This window comes from Nipponia nippon, unplaced genomic scaffold, assembly GCF_047370975.1.
Source record: "Nipponia nippon isolate SJK-2023a ecotype South Korea unplaced genomic scaffold, ASM4737097v1 scaffold_5, whole genome shotgun sequence".
Taxonomy (NCBI): Eukaryota; Metazoa; Chordata; class Aves; order Pelecaniformes; family Threskiornithidae; genus Nipponia; species Nipponia nippon.
This window is the reverse complement of record NW_028262369.1, coordinates 71,925,614-71,948,210: the sequence shown is the minus strand read 5'-3', so window position 1 is coordinate 71,948,210 and position 22,597 is coordinate 71,925,614. Positions and strand designations below refer to the sequence as shown.

Here is a 22,597-nt window from a genome sequence, read left to right as displayed (position 1 = left end):
AGTGGGAGAGTTCTAGTGACCACCTAGTCAGTCTTTTTTCCCCAGATATCGAGGGCAAAGATTTTGTTTGAGGCTCACTACAGACATTGCCTTGCCTGCTATTTGAGTTATTTCTGGTGTCAAAAATCACCTGCAAAGAAAAAGGGGAAAAATGCTACTGTAAAGTGTTTTGAAGACTATTATTATGTCAGTCCGTGTTGTCCCGTCCCCTGTCTTCCCCCCCCCCCCCCCCCCTTTTTTTTTTTTCAAGGTTAAACACGGTTGTTAGATTGCCATCCTCTGGAATCCATCCAGCTTGTTTCTTGAAGCCTAGAGCTGAGCACAGGGCTGCTACGGAGCCTGTGCTGTGGAGAAGGGGATGGCGTCCTGCCTCCCACAGCCACCACTGCTCCCAGCACTGCCAAGGCCTTGGGCGTGGCGGCGGGGCTGCAGCCTTGTCATCAGTGTCACGGGTGGGTCAGCAACAAGAGCGATAGTATAAATGAGAATGGTATTGATTAGAGCGCTTGACTCGAATTCAAGCAGACTCATCTGCCTAGCTGATTTTCATGTATTGGCTTGAGGGACATGTATAGATCCTGTTGTCTTTGGTTTTTTACAAGTTTATGTTAACAAATGCATGAAGTCCTTAGCCTGAAATTAATGTACATCTTGGAGCTTAAAGTGAAACAGGTAAAATGCTCCTGAGAGAGAAGTTAACAAAAACTTTTCTTCTCAACAAAAATACCGTGTCACCTTTTCCTTGAAAGTTTTTTTTGCAGAATAACAGCCTTTGTGCCAGGGCTTACCTTCAGCCATCCCCATTAAAAATTGATCTGAATGTGATCAAATTCAGTTTTATATGAAGTCCAAGTTCATGTTGAGGTAACATTATAAAGCAATTTATGACTGCTCTGGTGACGGTAGGCATGGGCACTGAGAGCTTTTATGTCCTGTGATAAGAACCCCCCTCACTGCTTTCCTCATAGTATTGGGAAAGACAAAGCCACAGTATTGACATACAGAAGGGCAAGAGTCTGGTGCAGGTGTCATGGATTAAAGTGGAAGAATAGCAGCAGCACACTGTTACTGCTTGCCTAGGGGACTGTGAAAGTAATAGAAAACAGACTGTCCTGAAGGGCTGCAGGAGACATCACGCGTCTGGGACCTTGAGAAAAATTTCCTCTGTTCAAATCTGGACAGGATATGCCATTTGAGTGGAATTCTGATCTAAGAGTTCTGAATCAGCTGACGAGAATATGCGCATTTTGAAAAACAAAAGATTGGGCAGAAAATCTTTCCTCTAAAACCTTGAGAAAGTTAAATGCAAAATGCTGATATTAGAGGGCCAGTAACAGTGGGTTTTTTCCTTACACTGACTCTTTTGAAGGAAATCAGAGCAGGAGTGTTTACAAATTATCATTCTGTATTGTTCATAGTATTAAGTATGAATTTGTAGGTTTTGGGGGATTACGTTCAGGATGTTTCTATTTCCACAACTAAGAAATGAAAGTGACAGATTTGTAACCGAGAATTGTCTACTTCTGGTGAACAAAGACAAAAGCACAAATGAGTAACACAGGTACTGGAGATGAGTGCTGGCATCAAGACAATTGTCAGTGTTGGTGCTGTGTCACTTTTATATTTGGCAGTTAGGCAAATTGTGTTGACTTAATATCATGTCGTTACATTCCAGGACGAATTTGAGCATGGTGCATATTGGGATTGAGGTTTATAGTCCTAGCTCTCTGGCTCACACGATTTGTCTGTAGCCAGTAGCTGCTTCTCATCAGTGAAAGGGCATCTGAAATAAATGAAAGTAGATTTAGTGGTTACTGTTTCTAATTTTTTGTTGCTTTAGGATATTAATTTCTGCTCATAGTTCTGTGGTCATACTTCTTGTTGATCAGACAGCATAATAGATGAATATATGGGACTACTCTGGCTGCTGAGAAAACATCTGTACTGCTGGCACCTCTGCTGACAATGGCATTGATGCTGTATATACTGCAGCTTAGGCCCTGGAAACAATCCTTCATTAGGTAGAAGATGGATTGGCCCAGCTACTACACTCCTCCTTGCACGTGGCCTCTACTTGATAATTTAACACAGGACTTTGACACCCTTGAAAGCAGCCCCCAGTCGTCTTTTTCAACTTGTACTTGTCTGTGTATTTCCTTTTCATAGGTTTTTTTCCTATTAATTTTTAACACTATTGTTACAAAGAATAGAAAATGTCCAAATGACAAGAAACATAAACTAATTAATTTTCTTAGAGTTATATGGAGAAGTAGGAGAGGAATAAAATTGGATGTGATGCATAAGGTCTTTTCCGCTAATACCTTCCATGAGCACTTTACTCCATAGTAGGTCTCCTTGTCCTGGTTTTATTTCTGTAGAGTGCCAGTATGAATATTTCAGGCTAGAATTTGATTTTGTTTAATTTCATGATTCTAACTTGCTTAAAAAAACAAACAAACAAACAAACAAAAAAACCAACCCACAACCCGTCCCCAACAACATACAACCCTACAAAACTGCAGATACAGTATACAGTAAAAGAATGTTCGTTCTGATCTTCCCTAACTATGGATACTTGACTTGGCAGTCTTGTAAACAGCAATCTAATCTAGGAAAAATTTTGGGATCAACCTATAGCAGAAGGAAAAAAGCCCCAAACCTCTATGGACTAAAAGTATGTACAAAGGGAGTTAGTGCAGAATAAGTTACTGTGTTTTCAATTCTCACTCTCACTTTTGTTACACCAGCTTCCCTCTGTAGACAGGTTTAAGGGAAGGATAATTTTTTAAGGATGAAACTCAATTTTCAGAGGGGAATAGGATTTAACAGTACAACTATCATTACAGTTTGTGAGCTGCATATAAAGATGTTGAGAGTTTTATGGCTTACATTTTTAATGCAGCTGTGTTTAAAATAAATGGCTTTTTTATATTCTGCTGCAACATCAGTTTTATATCATGTGGAACTAAGCTATTTTACCTTCTATTTAGGCATATTCCTAGGTATCATTAAAAATAACATTTTAAGCCAGATCATGTGACAAAATGTCAGCTAAATGCATTGTTGGTTATAAGGCTGTTTCTTCAAGCTACTTTCTGGAAAAGATGACTATTTCATGTCATATGAACCTATGGATACAACTAGTTTATGCATTGTCTCTGCTCACTTTTCACCCATATTTTCATCCTTGTTTTCTCCAACAGAAAGGAGAGCCAAACTGCAGTATTCTTTCTCCAGAAACCACAGAGCAGCTGACCTTTGAGATTCCTCTGAATGATTCTGGCTCTGCTGGACTTGGTGTGAGCTTAAAAGGCAACAAATCTCGGGAGACTGGAGCTGATCTTGGGATTTTCATCAAATCCGTTATTCACGGAGGTGCTGCTTTTAAGGTATGGAAGAAACGCATCAGACAATGACTGTGTTAGAATTCTGACTTTCCTATGTTGAGTGCTGAATCTCACTTGATAAGCATTCTAGGAACCAATACCTTTTTGTCACTCATTCCTTTAGGTGAACTGCAAATCTACTACTGTTTTGTCCCAAGATTCTGGTGTCGTGTGTGGTAGGGTTTGCCACAAGGAAAGTGAATTGGTGGAAACCTTGGAGGGCATTTGGACGCTGCAGGAAATGGGGAAGGGTGAGAAGGCTAAGGGTGTGTGGGTACGAGGAGAAGCTGCTTCCCAGCTGCCCCACAGAAGTGCATGGCAAAGTTTGCATGCTGCTAGGCTCAGTGACAGACAAGTTAGATATCTACGTTATTGCCTGTCTGCACTGCTTTTTGTCCTCCCAAAGGGATACAGGCAGACCCATAAAAAACAATCAAAAGACAAACTTCTTTACAAAAATTAGAAATTGACAGTTCTGTGAGGTTAAGGATTATATGTTTAATTTATGCTGTAAATAAAAAGCTAGGTTATGGTTTTCTTTCTTTTTTTATTCAAAATACTTTTTACCATTGTAGTAAAAATGCAACTTGGCTGAGCTTGGCATCAGTTGTGCAGAAGTTACCAATTGTTCCTGAGGTGGATTGACTTGGGAAACGACAGTATTATGAATTGGTCTGCTTCCTCTAAGGTCTATACAGGGACTGTTGTATATTTTTATGATTAAAAAGTATTTGAATTATTTTCTAATCTTTTAGAAATCTGTTGGCTGCATTTTTTTCCTAAATAAAACTTGAAAAAGGTAACTTCCTTGAAATTAGAGACAAAAGTCTTAGTCTTTCAGGGCTAGTATGTTTAATTGTTGTGGGTTCATAATGTAATTTTTTTTTCTCTTGGGTTATCTCAAGAATTCCTCGCAGTTCTTTTTTCTGCAAAAATACCTTTTAATTCAGTGTATGTAAATTCCTCTACTGACATCAGCCTGCTGAGTAAGACAATTCACAGCATTAAAACTTTCATGATCGTCTATTTACAGCAGCTAGTAAATAGCAATAATCAAGGATTTAGCTTTGATGTGAATGTTTAATACTTCCCTGCTTCTATTATTTACCTGTCCTAGTCCCACAGTTATTTCAAAGCTTGGATCTTCTGAGGTATAACTGAGCCTGATACATGCAGTTCAGAACACTATCTGTAGTTAACTCAGGGCTAAATGACAAGTGAATAAGCTCATCTACTTGGTGTGTATCAGAAATGAGTTAAGGCACGATTGACCAAATTAGGGCTGGATAAACTCAATTTATGTGCATGTCTGCTACAGAGTACAACTCATTTTACTGTGAAAATGAGGCTGCCCTCCTTGCTTTCCCAGCTCTGTGTTCCCTGAGTAATTGTCCACACCAGTTGCAGTGACAGTGTATATTGCCACGAATAAACTCATTGTTTTGAATAGCAAAGCTTGTGGAGCCATATGCCAGCAGCATTAGTGGACTGGCTACCTGGCTTGTCACATTGTAGACACGTAAGACAACCCTTTCTAGCTCTGTATGTTTACCGCTATGGGTTCTTCCATAGTTACTCACTCCAGAGCAGTTAATTTTGGCTTGAGGGGTCTGCAGACTAATAAAGCAGGACTTCTGTGCTCACACCTAAGTAAAAGGGCAATTGGCACAGTCACCATGACTGGAAGGTTATTTTGTGTTGTGTCCTGTGACCTATCCTCTATTCTACCTCATTATAACCCTTTCACCAATTAGAACTGTGTAGCAATAGGTCTGAGTGTAGGCTCCAGAGCAAATGAGATAGTAGCTGAGGCTCTGCCTTCAAGCAGAACTGTTCAGAGAATCTTTCTGATGTGTTTTATGCAAGTACTCACAGAATGCAGTCATTTTGGCAAGGTCTTAAGAACCAGTTTACTGTTGCATATGCATGGCGAACAGCTGCCTTTCTCCTGTCTAATGACCTTTATATAGAACAAAACATAATCAGTGGGTATTAACAATTAATAAAATTTCTTGTATCAAGTCAAAAAGTGTGCACATATTTATGCATAAATATTTAAAGATGTCCTTATTGTCCTTATTTTAAATGTCGTCTTGTAGCAAGTTTTTAAATAAAAAGCCTTTCTTTCCAGCTGGTAGTTGTCCAGAGCATTTTCCCATGCTATTCATTTTAACTCTGAAACAGAGTATTATGGATTTAGACATGTGCATTCGCTTTTCAGCGTACAAAGTTTTCTTGGGAAACTATCACAGGATGAGATCATAATGCTCACTGACATGAGAATTCTCTCACTACTTCTCACTTCTGTATTTAGAGTTCAAAATTTGTTCCGATTTTGTGATATCATGCTAATATAAGGGGGAGCTTTATCCCCTTGTCTATACAGTCACCACTTGTCTTCAAAAGAAGACATGTAATACGTTGAACTTCAACACATTTGTTTCACTGCTGAAGTAAATGCTCAGTCCTTCTAATGCTGTATAAAGGTTTGATACATTAAATTTCTTTCACCAGTGTGTTTTTTTAGAATGAAGAGTTACATATGAGATGCAGACAATTTTGGTTAGTAACTGTTATCCGTTATTGGACTGAACCAAAGGTCTGAAGAGAGACCAACATTTTTTAGTGTTTTTCAAAACGTTAACGTGTTAATCTAGCTCTGATGTGTTAGTGGCATCGCAAAGCACAGTAAGGGAGTTGTAAAAAATCATAAGGGAAAAGTGAAGTATTTAATTTAATACTTTATGATTTTTTTGTCCTAGCTAAAGATTTTAGAAAATATCAATGTATCTTGTCATACATGCTACAGTAAGACCCAGTGCCTATTTACTGCTCTTGCTACAAAAGCAGATGAAGTAAAAATGCCTTAATGTTCTTAGTTGGTATTCTGACACTGTGTCCTGCAGGAATAGAGAGTTACTTTTGCTGATTGAACCATTATGTCCCTTCTTAACCTCCTTTTGTAATTTTTGAAGTGTCTATGTTTTATCATCCCTAAGATAAGAGGTTACTAGAATATTTGGTAATTGTAATTATGCAGAGCCTTTCATATGAGGAAAACTAACATTTGATTGAGTTTAAATGCATCATCTTTCCCCATAACTTTAGGGATTTCAACCTTGTTCATCTCGAGGCATCTTGGCTTTTCACTTGTGATGCATTCCTGATGATCAGGTACTGGCTGTCTACTGCAGCTGAAATGCAGCAGAGCAGTTATTAGAAATAATGGAATATTTTCTACATGTGCATTTGTTCAAAACAAACATGGTGTAGCTTGAACCTCCTTGGGGCTTCTGAGTGCTGTTGCAGTAAATGTTGCTGCTCATGTGGAGTGAATGGGGAAATTGGATGATTCCAATAGATGTCATCAAGGAATTCCTTCTGAGAGAAATGTCATTGATGTGATAAGGGAAATAACTAGGTGTGCTTTGATTAAAAACGTAAGTCCATGAAGAACATGTCATTATATCTCCCTGCTCTACTGTAAAAAGCATGAAAGTCTTGTGACTGACTGTCTGAGTATGGTAGCCATGCGGTGGTAGGTTCTACCCCTTGCTGTGAGTCTCCATAAAAAAAACAGCATTTTTTGAATACGCAGGGGAACAGTAACTTCACCCTTTATTAGAATAGCTCACTTGCAGTTTCAGAGATGGCATTTGAAAACTGTTTTGCTGAAATGCCAAATGTTGTTTTTCTACTTGGAAGCCACAAAGAAACCTACCTTTCAGAGGTAAAAGAAAAAACGTGTTAAAACAACATTTAGCTTGTTTTAAGCCAAGCAGATTGCCTTGCAGTTCAGGCTTCTAAACCAGGCCATAACACCAGTGATGTGAAAATATGTGTTTGAAAACTGTTTAGATATTGGTATTTTTTTTTTCAGTCTTTAATTAGCAAAAGGTTTTTCTGTGTAATAACTTCTACCTGAGCAAGTGTGAAAACAGTGTCCAGCTGTCTTCCAGTGTACCTTGTACAGGTGGCTTAGCAGGTGTAGCTGATTAGCATTTATAAAGCACGCACACGTTTTTTCTCTGATCATAGTTGAAGTGTTGAATTCAAGTTGAATTTTGTATTTAAGTGGAGCATGTAACAGAGTGGGAAGAATGGAGATGCATCAAAAGAAGTTCTTTAAGAACTGACATTATTAAAATATAAATAAATAAATAAATACAAAGTCTCATACAAAAGTATTACAAAGCAAATTAAAAATCAGGTCAATTCTGAGCTTTCTGGGGCTGCAGCGATTCATTTAAAAATACGGGTTGTGTTCAGGACAGTTGCATAGTCAACAGATGTAGTCATGGCAAGATGCATTTGAGGACGTATTTGTATATACTTTAGTAAGAAGCTTTAACGGATATTTATACATGGGTGTTTATCCACAGAAAGGAAAAAAAGTAATTCAAGAACCTGTGGGACCACAGCAGGAGGACACGAGGGCCTGTAAAATTTTCAAAGTCTTACAGAAACTCACAAAGAATAAAATCTTTTTTCTTCAAACTCCTGTTGCCGTGAATGGCTCCATTCATTTCAGCAAATTTTGATAGAACACAAAGGAATTACAACATGTGCAAATAATAAAACTCCCTGTTCAACAATGTTAACTCTTCTCTCCCTAAACTGTAGCATGTGTGATGCCATCATTTTGTATGTAGAGAAAGGGTGGGGTTAACCTGTTGACTTTGGCTGTATGTAAATTTGTGTTGGCATGAAATACTCAGCAGAGAGGTGGGAGAGGTTTCAGTATCTTTTCCAAATGGCATTGCTGTTTCCTATCCTCCATTCCCATACCCTCCCCAAAAAAGTTTTATTTCTCTTCATTTTCCTTCACTGAGTGACTCATCTCCCAATTCTGTCTTTCCATCTTCTTGTCCCTCTCAGTTTATTTTGGATTCTGGTGTATGCTGTTCTTCTTCAGCTCTGTGGTTATTCATACTCTGCTGTATGATGATACCCAGTTCCAACAAAAATAACACTTAAGAAAGCTGGGTTTGTCACAGCTACTGTAGCTCACTTGAGCACAAATGACTTAGACTTGGCAGTAATAGCCGAATAGTTTAATTGAATGTCTTAATGGTAGAAAAAGTAAAAATCAAAAGGTATATATAATTTGGATTGCTCAGATGCATGAAATACGTAAACAGTTTGAACAAGTGCCTGATGAAGAGGCTTATTACAATGAGCCTATGAATGAATCAGATTCATTTTAACCAAGCAATATATTTCTATGCAAGTTCTTTCCCTGCTATTGTTTCTTCGCTGCCCTTCTATATTGGATATCTTCAGTTTGTTACTCTTTCTGTTCCTTCTTTGAGGTCTGATACCAACCTGATAATTGTGAACTTGACAATCTTTAAAAGAAACCCTTTTCTCTTAATTAAATAGACCTTATTTTCTCGTTAAAGAGAGAAAAGTCCATGGTACATGCTTTTATGAAAAGAAATAAATTACAGATGATAATGACAACAGCAATAGGACTCCTAAATCACAAAATAGCAGCGTCCACAATTCTATTACACCCACAAATGTCAGTTAACCTTGGCAATGAAACTGAATGACTTTTTTCAAAGCATAGGCTACTTGATATGGCTCAACCCTAATTTTGTTTTTGGCAGCAGGTTTGGATGTTAAAATACGTGGACGGCATTAATTAAAATAAGGATGCTTAAGTCTTAATGACCATGCTGAACTGAGAACACCACCCCATATGGTGGCATGGTAATTGTGACAAGATAGACACTAGTGAGACTATAAGACAAAATTTTTGGAGCTGTTTCTTACCAGACTCTAATAGCAGATAATAATGCATGGAAAATTCCTTCACGGTTGCATTGCAGATACTAACAGCTATGATGTGGGTTCTTGTAACTAACTAAAAGCTCCTTTTCCTCTTTTCTTTTTAGAACTGATACAAATTAAATTGTACATGCAAGAAAAACAGCAGTGTGTGCATGCACTTCTATGTTTGTAATTGTCCTATGAACTCCCCCTGAAATGTGGTAAATGGAGGAAAAAAATGGTCAATTACAGGACACAGATTTTTCTTTCTAAAGACCTGGTACTATGCAATCTCTTGTTTCTTAAACTTTAGAAAGCAATATCTGATTGTCTGCATCTTGCTTTCCTGTATGTAGTACCTCTGCCTAATAATTCTTTAGTTTTTAAAAAAATATTTTGTTTTTATTTTTTGCTTGTAGGATGGTCGTTTGCGAGTAAATGATCAGCTTGTGGCAGTAAATGGGGAGTCACTTCTGGGCAAGTCAAATCATGAGGCTATGGAAACACTGAGGCGCTCCATGTCCATGGAGGGGAACATTCGTGGAAGGATCCAGCTGGTGGTTCTCCGGAGACTAGAGGTGCAGACAGAGGTGAAGCAGTAAATACATTTATTAGATAAATGTCTTTCCAGTCCCAATGTTTTTGCATACAAGAGATGATGGCTAAAGTCTTGGTCACAGAGAGCTCCTCCTGGCAGAATGAATTCTTAACCTCCTGGAGTCAGGATTCACATAATGTTTCTGGTTGATATCTCCTGGTCTTGCTGTTCCTGTTGAGGCCAGGCTAAAAGTTGCCTCTTATTTTAATTTGACAAGTATTAGAACAAAAGCAAGTGTGGTCCCAAAAAGGGTGAATTTAGGATTAATATGTTGATGTAGTTTCGACTGTCTGCTACCTCCTCGAGGCAATAGCTGGGATACAGACAATTTGAATTCTTCTGATTTCATTTGTTGTCATGATCAGAGACCTTAACGTCTTAGTGTAACTTGGATTCTGCTTCACTCTTGCTTTTTCATTTTCATTAGTATTTTAATTCACTCCACTTTGTGTGTGTGTGTGTGTTTTCTTCTGGTCCTGTCCTGCCACTTTTTTGTTTTGTTTTTGTTCTTCTGTTTGTTTGTTTGTTTACTGTTGGGTTTTTGGGTGTTTTTGTTGGTTTGTTTATTTTTTGGGTTTTTGTTTTTGGTTGGGTTTTTTTTTTGACCTTCAAGGAATTAATATTTTACTTTCCTATGTCAGATGAAGGCCACCCCTTCAGGATGGGTTTCTGAGTTGATTAACATAAAACTTGCTTAAGTAAAGTAGCAAAATAAGAGAAGAAAGAAATTTTAATGGTTATGTTTTCTGGACCTCATATAAATTGATGTTTCCCAATCACCTCTTATTTGAAAAGGATTGGGTTTATGATCTCTCTTGTTCCCTCTTTCATGCACATGTGCACACTGTTTCTTCATCTTTACATAAATAATATGTATATATATATGCTGGCTGCCCTTACTACTCACCTCAGTTTTAATTTTGACCCTTGAGTAAATATTTTAATAGTTTTTCAACATCTGTACAGTTCCTTAAAATAAAAATACATACAAGCATGTTTGTGGGTGTATTTGCATAAAATATCAGAGGGGGAAAAGATTACAGGTATCTTTTAGTATAATTAACTCTTAATATTTTCCTGATAATTTTCTGTTCAATTTACTACCATCATTGATTGATTGAGAAATAGATTTAGAAGTATATTAGTTTCCAAACATTATGCTCTAACTTTGTTGGGAGGACACTTTGCAAAAGTCTCACTGGTGTCAATCATGCCAGGAAAATATGAAAAATATTTATTAGCAATTCTGGAATATGTTAGAGGAAAACACATTTTTGCTTTCCTTTTTGATGTGACATAGCATTATGCTGTAAGGAAGAATTATAAAGTATATGTTAAAATTATTGTGCGCTCTTGTGACATAAGAAGGATAGCTCACCTTCAAATAAAGCTCAATCCTGCAAGTTTTCTTTATTTAACAAAAGCCAAAATTTTTTAAAAAAACTTCCAATCAAATATCAGATTGACATAATAAAAGGATGAGGCTGCTTTATATAGTTAAGTGTATAGTTTTATATATTATCCAGATGTATGAGAGAGGTAAATAATCTTGACTCATGCCCTATGAAGAACGCATAATGAGGTCTTGATTGAATCAAATTCATTTTAGACAGGAATTAATTTTTATAGGGTAGTCTTTAGGTTCAGTTGTAATTCCATTTGAGTCTGGAGACCATAGCAGAAATGGGTTGTTGCCCATTCTTTCCTTTCCCCAAAACAGCTGTCTGAGTACTGCAACTCAGCTTGGTAGAAGGAGAATACGTTTAGAAATGCATTATTGTTTTTATTGGTCAGGACACTAATGGAGGTCTTCCATGACAGCTATGTTTTATAAGCTGAATACTCTAATTAGGGTGGTTACTGATCAGTTGTTAGGATATTGATTGTGTCATTTATCAAGGAGCTGGAAAAGCAGATTTGTTGTTGCTGTTAATTTCAGGCTCCCTATCCCGCTGGGTACAAGTCTCCAATGTAGTAGTAGTTTGGATGTTGCAAGGCTTAATTTAGCTAGCAGTATCCATGAGAAAGTAGTAAATGTGGACCTCGCAACTTAAGGAATCTTACGTAAACTAAAGAATTTCCAGTAATGAGAAGAGACATAATTGTCAGTGGCTGTGTGGTGTGTGTGTTTCTGTACAGAGGTTCAAAATAGCCTTTTCAAATGGTTCATGCTGCACTGAGAAGGAGGAGAGAATGTTGCATGTGTTGCCTGTCCACTGAGACTACACTTGTAGCGATAGTATCACCGTGAGCATCCCACCATTGATTTGTGTTCTGAGGTGCATTTTTTGCTATTTTATTATTATGATTGTTATTACTATTCTTTTTATTGCTATTATTTCATTATTGTTTTATTTTATTATTCTTTTATTTTTATTTTTATTATTATCAAGCTTGGAAGGCAAGTTGCAATGTGGTGTAACACGCTGTCCTTTCTTATGCGTTGGTTTGCAGGCAATCACTTACCAATGCATTAAACCTCTTGCATCATTTTACAAAGAAATCGTGTAGGTTAGATACCTTCATTTCTTCTGTAGATGTGACTATGAAATTTAAGGAATTATATATTTAGTGTAACATTTGCCGGCATAATGAACATGCACTGTAAAAATAGAAGCCAGTTGGAGGCCCCTTCAAAAAACAGATATAAAATCACAGAAACTATAAAGGTTATTTTGAAAACTAGCCATAATATCCCCCTGTGTGGGTTTTCTGTTCTCCCTGAATAACAAGTAGAGAAACGTCTTTCTGGGTCTGTCTCAGTTTTAGAAACTGTGATTGTTACCCTCCCCCCTCCCCCCCCCCGCCCCACCTCTTTTTTCTTTTGAGCAACTGCTCAGGAGAATAAATTAGGCGATATGGCATGTATGGGGGGGGAGGGGGGGGAATGTCTCAAAAGAAAAGCTGACTAGAGGTGTGACAGGAGTTTGTTTAGCTGCTAGCCAGAAGACCTGCGTTTGGGAGTTTGGTGTAACTCCTTACTTGCAAAACTGAGCTAGTGTGTGATCATCGGAACATATGCACTCAGTCTCTGAGAGAAGGGAACCAGCTGGCTGGCAGAAAAATACCATTGGCATTGCCCATGTTCTTGTGTTGACAGTGTCACAAGCTGCCCTCCCAGATGGAGAATTTGAATGAAGCCAGTTGTGGGTCATAAAAAAAACGGTCTTCATTTTTGTGCATCATTCTTAATGATTGTTATTGCTTAGATATGTCTTTATTTCATGGTCAGTAAAAACAGATAGTCATTTTGAAGATATCTTTCAAGTTTCTCATTTGAAAGTAAGCAATGTACAGTGAACAATACATTATGCTGTATTTGTGCACTATCTGTAGTGATTGCTGATCTTCTGCATTGTTGAACGTTTTGCAAAAATTACAATTGTAATTTTTTTGTTACAACGTGTGGTTCTGTTTTTCCCTTAGGAACGCTCAGACCAGGGAGTCTTTCAAAAATCAGCCTTTGACAGGAGTCATAACTTTGCAGCTGCTTCCAGACTCAATGATACTATTCTTCAGCAATTTGTAACATGCAGTCCTCAGGAAAGAATAAAAGGTAGTCTCTAGATATCCTTCTCTGTGCTAAAGGAAAGTGCTTTGTGTTTTTGTTTTATGAAATCCACAGCCACTAGAAAAGCAGTTAATTAGAGTAAGTGCGTACTATGTTACTTTGAGGCTTGAAGATCCAGCGAGGGTGGGAGAGCTGACTCAGAAGTTGTGAATTAGATTCCTGGCACAAATTCCAGTTTAAGTAACAGTTTCTAGCTCGCTGCCCCAACACGTAAGGTTGGATAAAAAACAAATTATGAGTGCAAAATATATGTTGTCAAAATGTTTATTTTCTATATATCTTTAATGAGTGCAATGATTCTTGCATGGAATTCTTAGATTATGTCCCAGGTTATTACAAGCTAAATGAATTTATACAAAAGCATGATATTTATAAAGTACACTTGCTTAGTTTAGACTTAAAGGTAGAATTTGTTCAAAGGTTAGAAACATTCCTTTAATTTACAAATTTGAATTTATATTAATGAACTCATTAGAAAAAAAATAGACGTGTACGTTGTACAAAGAAACCCTACATGTATGAGCATATGTGCACATATAAGTAAGAGCTTTTAAGACCACTTATTTTCCTGTCTTCTTTCATTTCTGATGGCATACTGTATTATCTGTCCAATTTGCACCTGACTCAGCAAGATACTAGCTATTTGAAAAGTTTAAGTATTTGAGATGGTCTTGACCCCTATCCTTTTAAGTGTGCTCTTATCCTTCGAGCCAAGCACATACTTAAATACCTTCCAGTAGGAAAAAAATATTTTCTTTGATGTAGTTGAATTCTGCATGATTTTTCCCACTTCCCTAGACAACTGTGGAATCTGAGTGGTTTGCAAAAAGTAATTTCATAGGCTGCTGTGATGACTGTGTGGGGTGCTTTTAACCAAAACCAAAGAGCCCCTATCTGAAAGCTCAAGAGAAACTTCCATATAATATAGGGGTAAATCATTTGTGTTGACTTCAATATTTTGACAGTGTGACTTCAGGCAAATAATTAGATGTAGACTCAAGCATTGTAAATGTTCAAAGATCAGATCCTTTTGTTTAGATCTACCTTATATTTCTCTTGTATGGAATTTACACTGACTCTGTAGTTACAGGAGAAAAGGGTCATTCTCGGACCTAGCCTGCCCTGTAGAGTTAGCCATTGCCAAAGGATCAGAAACCAGCAAATACCTTTAAACACTTCCTTAAAAAACATATAAGCAACTGCTCTGGAGCCATTGATACGGGTGAATGGCAACAGGTAACTTGTCACTTAAATGAAGTTCAAAACAAAATATGTGGAAGAGCTGTACTTTCAGATAAGGGTTCTCCAAGTGCGATCCAAAAATCAGGATGGCTAGTTTGCAGCTAACTCATAAAATCATTTTCAGTAGACACCTTTTTAATTAAAGAATGATGATAAGAAGGCATTATAGCAAAAAAATGTGATGGCCTCAGAAGAGAATGTGTGTCGGATGTGGAAAGGATGCCTTGGAGTGCTGCTGAGGCCGATTGTCGGGGAGGGTTTGGCATGGCTGGGCCTTCCCAGCCGTGGCCTGGGAGCAGTTTGGAATTGGAATCAGTGGACAACAGATGACGAAGACATATTGCGATTTCTGTTGAAGATTTGGCATTTGATGAGTAAAATTTAAGTGATCTTATTGGAGAACTGCACAGGTACTTCAGCAGCAGGGTGTCTGCAGTAGGGCTCTGATCTGAAATTTTCTTGGTGAAAGACACTTTGGGCTTACAGCGGTCCTGCACATTGCAGAAATCTTTCTAATTTTGAATATTATTGAGCTAATACTTATTCTGCTTTCCATATGAGCTTGTCACTTATTTCTAGTTATTGGTTCAAAAATTTTTTTTCATTGTTTCTTAGAAAGTTTTGTCGTCAGTCTTTTAAGGCATCTGTAAAGGTAAAACACTACACCTATGCACAACCCTCATTTAACTCAGTTATGAACTTTAGGTTGTGTGTCTGTTTAAGGATGCGAGTCACAGATATCGCGAGCTGCTTGTGACAGGCAGGAACAGTCCGTTGTACATTTTTACGGTGTACTAACCAGATCTTGTTATGTAGAAGTACGGTTGGCACATTTTTACAAAGAATAATAAAAGAGGAGATTTTTAACATAATACAGGATTTAATGTAAGAATTTAATGACGGGAGCTGTATTACGTTCAATAAAATGTCATTTTCTCAATTGATGTTTTCTAATAAGTTATTTCCAGTATCATTCACTGCTCCTACCAGTAAAATTCTTATAAAAGCTCAGCAAAAATACACTGAAGCTTGGCCTGCTAATATTGCTGTCTGTTTTAAGAGTCTTTTTTATTATACATGAGCAAGATAAACTAATGTCTGGGGAAAAGTGGTTATAGCCAAAACATTACATTTTGTCTTGCCTGTGGATATTTAAATAAAGGGGGAGGGGATACTGATCCAATATTGAAATGCCATTGTTTGTTCTATTTTTGCATGAATAATACTTGCTGCCTTCGGGTCCTCACTTCTTTTGCTGCCAAGCTGTTGCACAGATTCAGTGGTTTTTAGAACAACCTCTTTGAGAACTGATGCTTCAGTGCCAGCAGCTTTACATTTCTGGTGTTGAAAGATTACTGGAATGTGTTTCATTAGAGGTTCTTATATATTTCTTATAACCCTACATTATAAACGGTTGTAGGGGGAATGCTGTCATCTCTCTGGTTAAGTAGTAGAATAATCATAAACTCTCTCTACTACCATAGACTGCCGAATCCTCGTGGTTGTACAAGTATCTCTGTTTTCATACGTGTGTGGTAATGTCAAGATAGAAAATAAAGAAGTGAAATTTTAAATTAATGTTTAAATTTTTCTTGTAAACATTACATGTATCTTATAGACAGACTCAATTATTTACTCTCCTAAACTGTTTAATCTCTGAAAATTCAGTACATTTTTTTAGTGGCTTAGCTGTTCCTCTGATCTCTCTGGATCTGTTAAGATCATTTCCTGAGGTCTTGACCGTGGAGCAAGTGACTGCCTCTTAGGTTAAATTTTCTCACTCTTTTGCTCCTGCTCCTGTTTTGCTGGGAGCTGTAGTCCCTTGTGATCATTTCCGAGTCGCTCAGGAAGTCCGACATTTTTCTGTGTGTACCATTTGTGTACTGCAAGAAACATGCCAGTGGTAAGCCATCACCAAACAGCCTTTGTGAAATGATGTATCAATTACTGTGAATCATAGTTAATATAACTACATGATATGCTCAACCTTTCCAGCTATGGCTATCGGATGCTGCTCAAAGAGGGTAAGGCACAGTGTAGGGTGTGGTGTGATCCGCCCCCACCCCTTCCATCAGGCATCTGTTTTCTACTTTGGGTAGTCAGTGGTTTAGGGACTTCCTAAATCAGAGGTTCTGTCCGGACCATTGTGCCATTGATACCTCTCTAACTTTTAGTCCATTTCTTAATTTTTTTTTTTAAATTTGGTTTCCAAAGCGTCCTCATAGCAATGAGTTCCATGATTTAATTGCACAGGAAAAAATACTTTGTGTTTGTCCTAGGTGTGCTACTTGATAGTTACACTGGGTGCCTTCTAGTTACTGTGTATGAGAGAGTGAGAGCTTCCTTTTCACCTTATGCATAGCTTTTACAATTTCATAGACTCCTCTTGTATCCTCTTTTATTGCTTCTTATTCTAAACCAAAGAATCCAAGTCTGTGTTCCTTGTAGGTACATTTCTACATGTGTCCAACTACCCTTGCCACCTTTTCAATATGTTTCTGAATTACATTACGTCCTTTTTCGGATGGGAAGAATGAAACCTTAGATGTTATTTAAAAACTAGGCACACCATAAACTCTGAGTTCTAGATGGAGTGTTTGAACTTTTCTTAAGGCTCTGAATGTCTGTTTCCTTTTGACTTCACTAAGCATATAGTCAAAGAAAGATCCAGTGCACTCCTGTTGTCTTGTTCCTGAGTAGTAATTGCTAAAGTAATAGCCTTTGTGTATGTGTCAAGAGTTTTCCCCTATTCCCATGTGTATCACTTTGCAGTCACTGACAGGGAATTTCACCTGCATTTCCTACTTGCTTAATATCCTGCAATCTTTTTGCAGAGCTTCATAGTCTGCTTATTTTTGGTAGTTCTGAGTGTTTTTACATGAGTAAATTTTTTCATGTTCTGATTCATCTTTCAAATCATTTAATTACATTGAACAGTACGGGTTTCCCTTTGTTCTAAATTCTTTTTACTGTGAGGACTTGCCCTTTACTCCTAATCTCTGTTTCCTGTCCTTAAATTGCAACCTGAAAGAATGTGATCATAATGCAAGAAGCCAGTGTACACATATGTTAGGAAGCATACCTGTTTTCTGTGTCAGACTGGCAATCGGTATTTTTTAAGGTCTCATTAGAACTTTTCTCCTTATCTGCTCACCTCCAGTTTCTTCTGATGATGTTGTCACTTCTCCTGAGATACAGGGTTTGAACTATTTATTATCTTTCTGATCTTTAGGAGGCTATCCAGCCAGTAGTTTTATAGGATTCTTGAGCTAATAATGTGGTTTTGTTGGGGTTGGTTTGTTTGTTTGCTTTTAGGGAACTATCTCAGTGCTCTTATCTAATAAATATAATCTATCGCTGTCTGCCTTGCTCCACTCCTTTTAAACCCTTTTTCTCTCAAGTTAGATTAGTACTTTCACGCAAGATTGTGCAAAAAGACTAGCAACATTCAATGCAACAGAACAGGTCACATGAAGGTGCAGCATGTCAGTATTGTTAAATTGCTTACCTGCCATTGAAACCCAAGAATTATTGTGTCTCCATGTTTCCTGTTAAGTTTTGGAGGGGTGAAGACATGTTCTGCGTTGAAAAATGTAAGGACTTTTTATAAGATTAAACCTTTAGATTGAGAGGTGAATTTACAGGACAATAATGAACTGACCTCCAGCGGGCGCAGCAGTCATATTAAATACTGCAGGTATGTAAGTGTTATTGCTTAGCAAACCACTGAATGGTTTAATTGAGTAGTTCATGTTTTTCTTGGTCCAAAGTAATTTTCTGGTCTGAGCTGAATGCCTTTTGTAAAGGTAAAGAAGGAATTACTGTAATGGTAGGAAAATGAAGACTGTAATTCAGAAATGCCTCTTCTCTTGCCATGGGCTAACAGAAATTTTTCTTCTTCCAAACTCTTTGCTGAGAATGTGGTTCTCTTCTGTACATGAAAGGTGGTAAACGCTCCCCATCAAAAGGAATGAAAGCATGAACCTACAATCAGTTAGGATGCAGCTCTGTAGAAGCGAAAATCCACTCAAATGGAGTAAAGCAATTTGTGCCTTGCGCTCAACTTCACTATAAGCCCAAAGTTTCCCTATATTTATCTTTAATTATGCATATGCAAATCTGAAAATCAGCTCTTCAGGAAATCCCAAAGGGTATATTTTCTGCTTGGTGTGATTTTAATTCTAGTTTAGTTAGTTCAGGGATTTGAATAATTTGTGACTCGCTTCAGCATTGCTTGAGGCCTTCCAGTCCAGTCATTGATCAGTGAACTGGTGTAATGTACTTGTTTCTGCGGCTTATTTAACCCCTTCTTAAATTTTATTTCAGAGTTGCCAGTGTCTGATCGCGGCAATGGTGAAAACGAAACACCTCCACCTCTCCCACCACATCCCAGTGAGGATCTGCTGAATGAGGATTATAATCATAGGTCAGACTTTGGCTATTCTTAATAGTTACAGCCCTAATTGCTCATTAGTGGTTGTGATAGCGGTTCTAATTGATTTTAAAAATCACTTTTTATTTTGTAAAAATTTGTACCACAGTTTTTAGTCACCTGGATGATCCTTTAATATAAACTGGGAATGTTATTTTAGCATTTGGTGCATTGTTCATAAGCTGCAGTACGCCTGCTATCCATGATATATGGATCACAATACCCAGTATGTGTTCAGTAAAACAAAAAGAATCCCAAAACATAATCCCAATTAAAAAATAAAGTGAATTTAAAACTATACCAATGGGTGCTATGTGTAGATGCAGTGCCTGAAGTCTCTTAAAGCTTTAAAAGTCCTAGCCAAATTCAGTTTGTAAGAAACCAAATCTTCTTATGAAGCACATCAGCCAAAGACATTCTTGAGGTTACAAAATGAAGCTTCAGCAAGTTTGAAATGTGTAGTGGGAAAATTAATGGACACTTTACCAGTTGTAAATGCATTAGGTAGATTTTTCAGATATTTTAAGAATAACTTTTGTAAAGGCTGGCGTGCTTGATGGCAGCTACAAGCTTTAATTTCCTTAGGAAATACGGAAGTTTGGAAGTGCAGAAAAAAAAAAGTATTAACATATTGAAGTTCATGATGGCATATAGTTTGTTTGTCTCAAGTAGTACAGGATTCAAATCAAAGCATCATTTCAACCTATCATACTTCTGGTGCTGAAAATTCAATGTTGAACACTGTTTACTCATCTTGTGTGTATTCAGTTTTGATAGTCATGCAACTGTTTTATTGCAATGATATTAGGAAAGTATTCATTTCAACTAAATACTTAACCATACTTCTGTCCTTGAGTGCATGGATGTGAATAAAAACTACCCTTTAAATGACTGGTTGCACATAGTATCGAAGAACAGATATTTTTTATTACGGATACTTTGAAATCTTCATAGAATGAAGGCTCTTGTAGCTGGTTGGTTTTTTTTTTTGTTTTGCTAACATAGAGTAATTTCACAATTTCTGGTCTCCCAGGCAGGTATGTATGATGTGGTAGACAAACAAAACTCTACATAGACTAATGGAACTCTGCATTAAATTCTCAACTGCAGTTGTTTGCTAGAATCTTTTACTAATTTTTCAACAAGCTGGGAGCAAAGACATTCTCTTAAGTGACAATGATGTATTACAATGATGATGCATTTACAGGCCGTTTCTCCCACCCTGACTTTTTTCCAGTGTTTTATTGGTTTTCCATTTGGAACTTAAGTTCTGTTGAAATTGAATTACTGTGTCAAGTCATGCTGATTTTGCTGAAATTGTGTTTCAGCAAAAATATGGGGAAAGTGTTTTGACACTGTAAAACCAAACCTTTTGATTGAACAGTTTGTAAATAAACATTTTTAATTTTGGAACTGCTCTTTGCTTTTAGAGTATTAAAAAAAAAAATTGTTTCTAATTGAAGAGAGACACGGAAGATTTTAGATGCATTGCAGTGAGGTGTTTTGACTCCTCACAGGTGAAAGTTACTTTGAGTTTCACTCAGGTGGAATTTTGAAATGTTTAGATATTTGCCTAACTTGAAGTAAAATAATTTAAAAACAAAACAAAAACCCCAAAACCAAACCACGGTACCTTGGAATTCTTCAGAGTGTTATGGCACCCTCCATAAGACCTCCAGGCTCCAGCCTCTGCAGAAGTGGTACAAGGCTGTAAAATAACTTTATATTAGCAGATGAAGCAGAATTGAGCCAGTTACATTGGCAGTATTTTTCCAACTTTCTGTAGCGTGTTATTTGGAAACGCAGTGGTTAAATAGAACTGTCAAAAATGAAAAAAAAAAAAAAAAAAAAAAGCAGGTACTGGTACGTTCCTCTTTTATTCTGCTAAATAAAGTATGAATTGTTTAAAAGCAATTATCACTAAGCATTTAGATTTATATTTGCATCTGTGATGAAAAACAAGTGACTGGAGGTGTTAAGTCTCAGAAAAGAAAGTTGAGGATCAATAACGGATTTTAAAATGCATGTCTGTAAGCAACTGGAGGAAGAAACACATGTATATTTGTGCATGCTTTAATTAGTTCACTTGCGTTTTGAACTGGTGCCTAAATATTTTACATGTCTCTTTTTTTTTTTCTTTTTTTTTTTTTTCCTGCAGCCCTGTCATAAATTCAGCCGTGCATTTAACAGATCAGCACATCAACTTCAGATCTTTGACACCAGCCAAGCAGTCTGAATCAATTAATCTGAAAGCCTCAAAAAGCATGGATCTGGGTAAGAAGGGATGGGGTGACATACAGGTCAGCTTTTTAGCCTTAGCCCATCTGTACCATCTCTGTTTCTTGCTTTTGTTTCTTAAACACAAACATCAGGGAGTAAGTTCTGCAGAGGAGCTGCAGTGATGGGGACAATGGTGTGCCTCCTGTAGCATCTAATTGCAAGTACCCTTTTTATTGAAGCTGAAGAAAGGGTTTATTTTTTTTTTCCTTAAAGGCCATTCTATCCATTATATTGAAGTCTTAGCTGAGGAAAAGAGGGAGCGTTTGTAAAAATAAGCAGAAAAAATCGCTGTACAAGTTTTACATGTCATAAAAATATGGCAAAACAGCAATAACGGAAGTCATTTTTGTATAGAATATAAATGATGGCAAAACTACACTGGACAAAGGCTAACTTCCCTAAGACAAGTTACGTATTTCTTCATTGACAATGGCTAACACAGGCAGTCAAAGTGTTGCAGTAGATCTTTATAAGTGGTTGAAGCGTGGTACAGTTATGGTCTTCTACCCATCACTGCTGTGCAGAAAATCTTGCAGGGTGGGTGAAGCAGAAGGTAAATGGTTCTTTCAATACTGGGAAAGTATTTGTGGGTGGAAGATCAAAGGGTTATTGCAGTTGAAAACCAAGTCATGTCTTAATGAGCATTCAAGGAAAATTCACAAAGTTCTTAAGCCTCAGAGAAAACCAAAGAAGCTTTTATTTTTCCTTTTAATTCTTTGTGGCACTCATTCTTTATCTGTTTTTTTTCAAATTCAAGTGTTGATGGAGTAACTTAGAGACTTACCATTAGGATGTCTTTAATCATAGATTGGGGGGGGGGGGGGGGTGTTGGATCAGATTGTGTACACCATTAATAGAAAATGATTAATTTCATATATAGTTTCAAGATAGCATTTTGGTGGTGGTGATTTCCTTTCCCTGAAATGCTCTAGATTGGTCTTAGTTTTTGTATTGTTGATTTTTATTATCATCTTAATGTAATATTTTAATGTAACATAAAATGTGTGTACTCCTCTAATGGAGTGTAAGGAAAATCAAACAGTTATTAATGCAGGATAAGAATTCATTTAGGGGACTTCTTATGGCAGAATTTTAAAGCTACTGCATGACCAGACCAGAAATTCATCCTTTTGCAGTTCTGTTCCACCATTTTGATGAAGGGTAATGCATTAGATTTTTTTTTTAAGAATGAAAATGCTCCTCAACAAAGGAACAAGTTTACAGACTTGAGTCAAAATGTATATTGTTTGTAGTCTTACTAGAAAAAATAATGTTCAACTTTATTGAGTCTTCTTTTAGAAAGGTTTATTTAC

General features: G+C 37.1%; 1 protein-coding gene across 1 annotated transcript in view; it reads left to right on the top strand.

Moving 5' to 3' along the window:
• PARD3B (par-3 family cell polarity regulator beta) overlaps positions 1–22,597 on the top strand; it is a 427,889-nt gene that overhangs the window by 219,018 nt on the left and 186,274 nt on the right. The window contains exons 11-15 of the mRNA XM_087732270.1: positions 3,204–3,389; positions 9,581–9,751; positions 13,186–13,315; positions 18,899–18,998; positions 21,163–21,278. Coding sequence (XP_087588396.1) covers positions 3,204–3,389; positions 9,581–9,751; positions 13,186–13,315; positions 18,899–18,998; positions 21,163–21,278 — 703 coding nt within the window. The remainder of the gene's footprint in view (positions 1–3,203; positions 3,390–9,580; positions 9,752–13,185; positions 13,316–18,898; positions 18,999–21,162; positions 21,279–22,597) is intronic.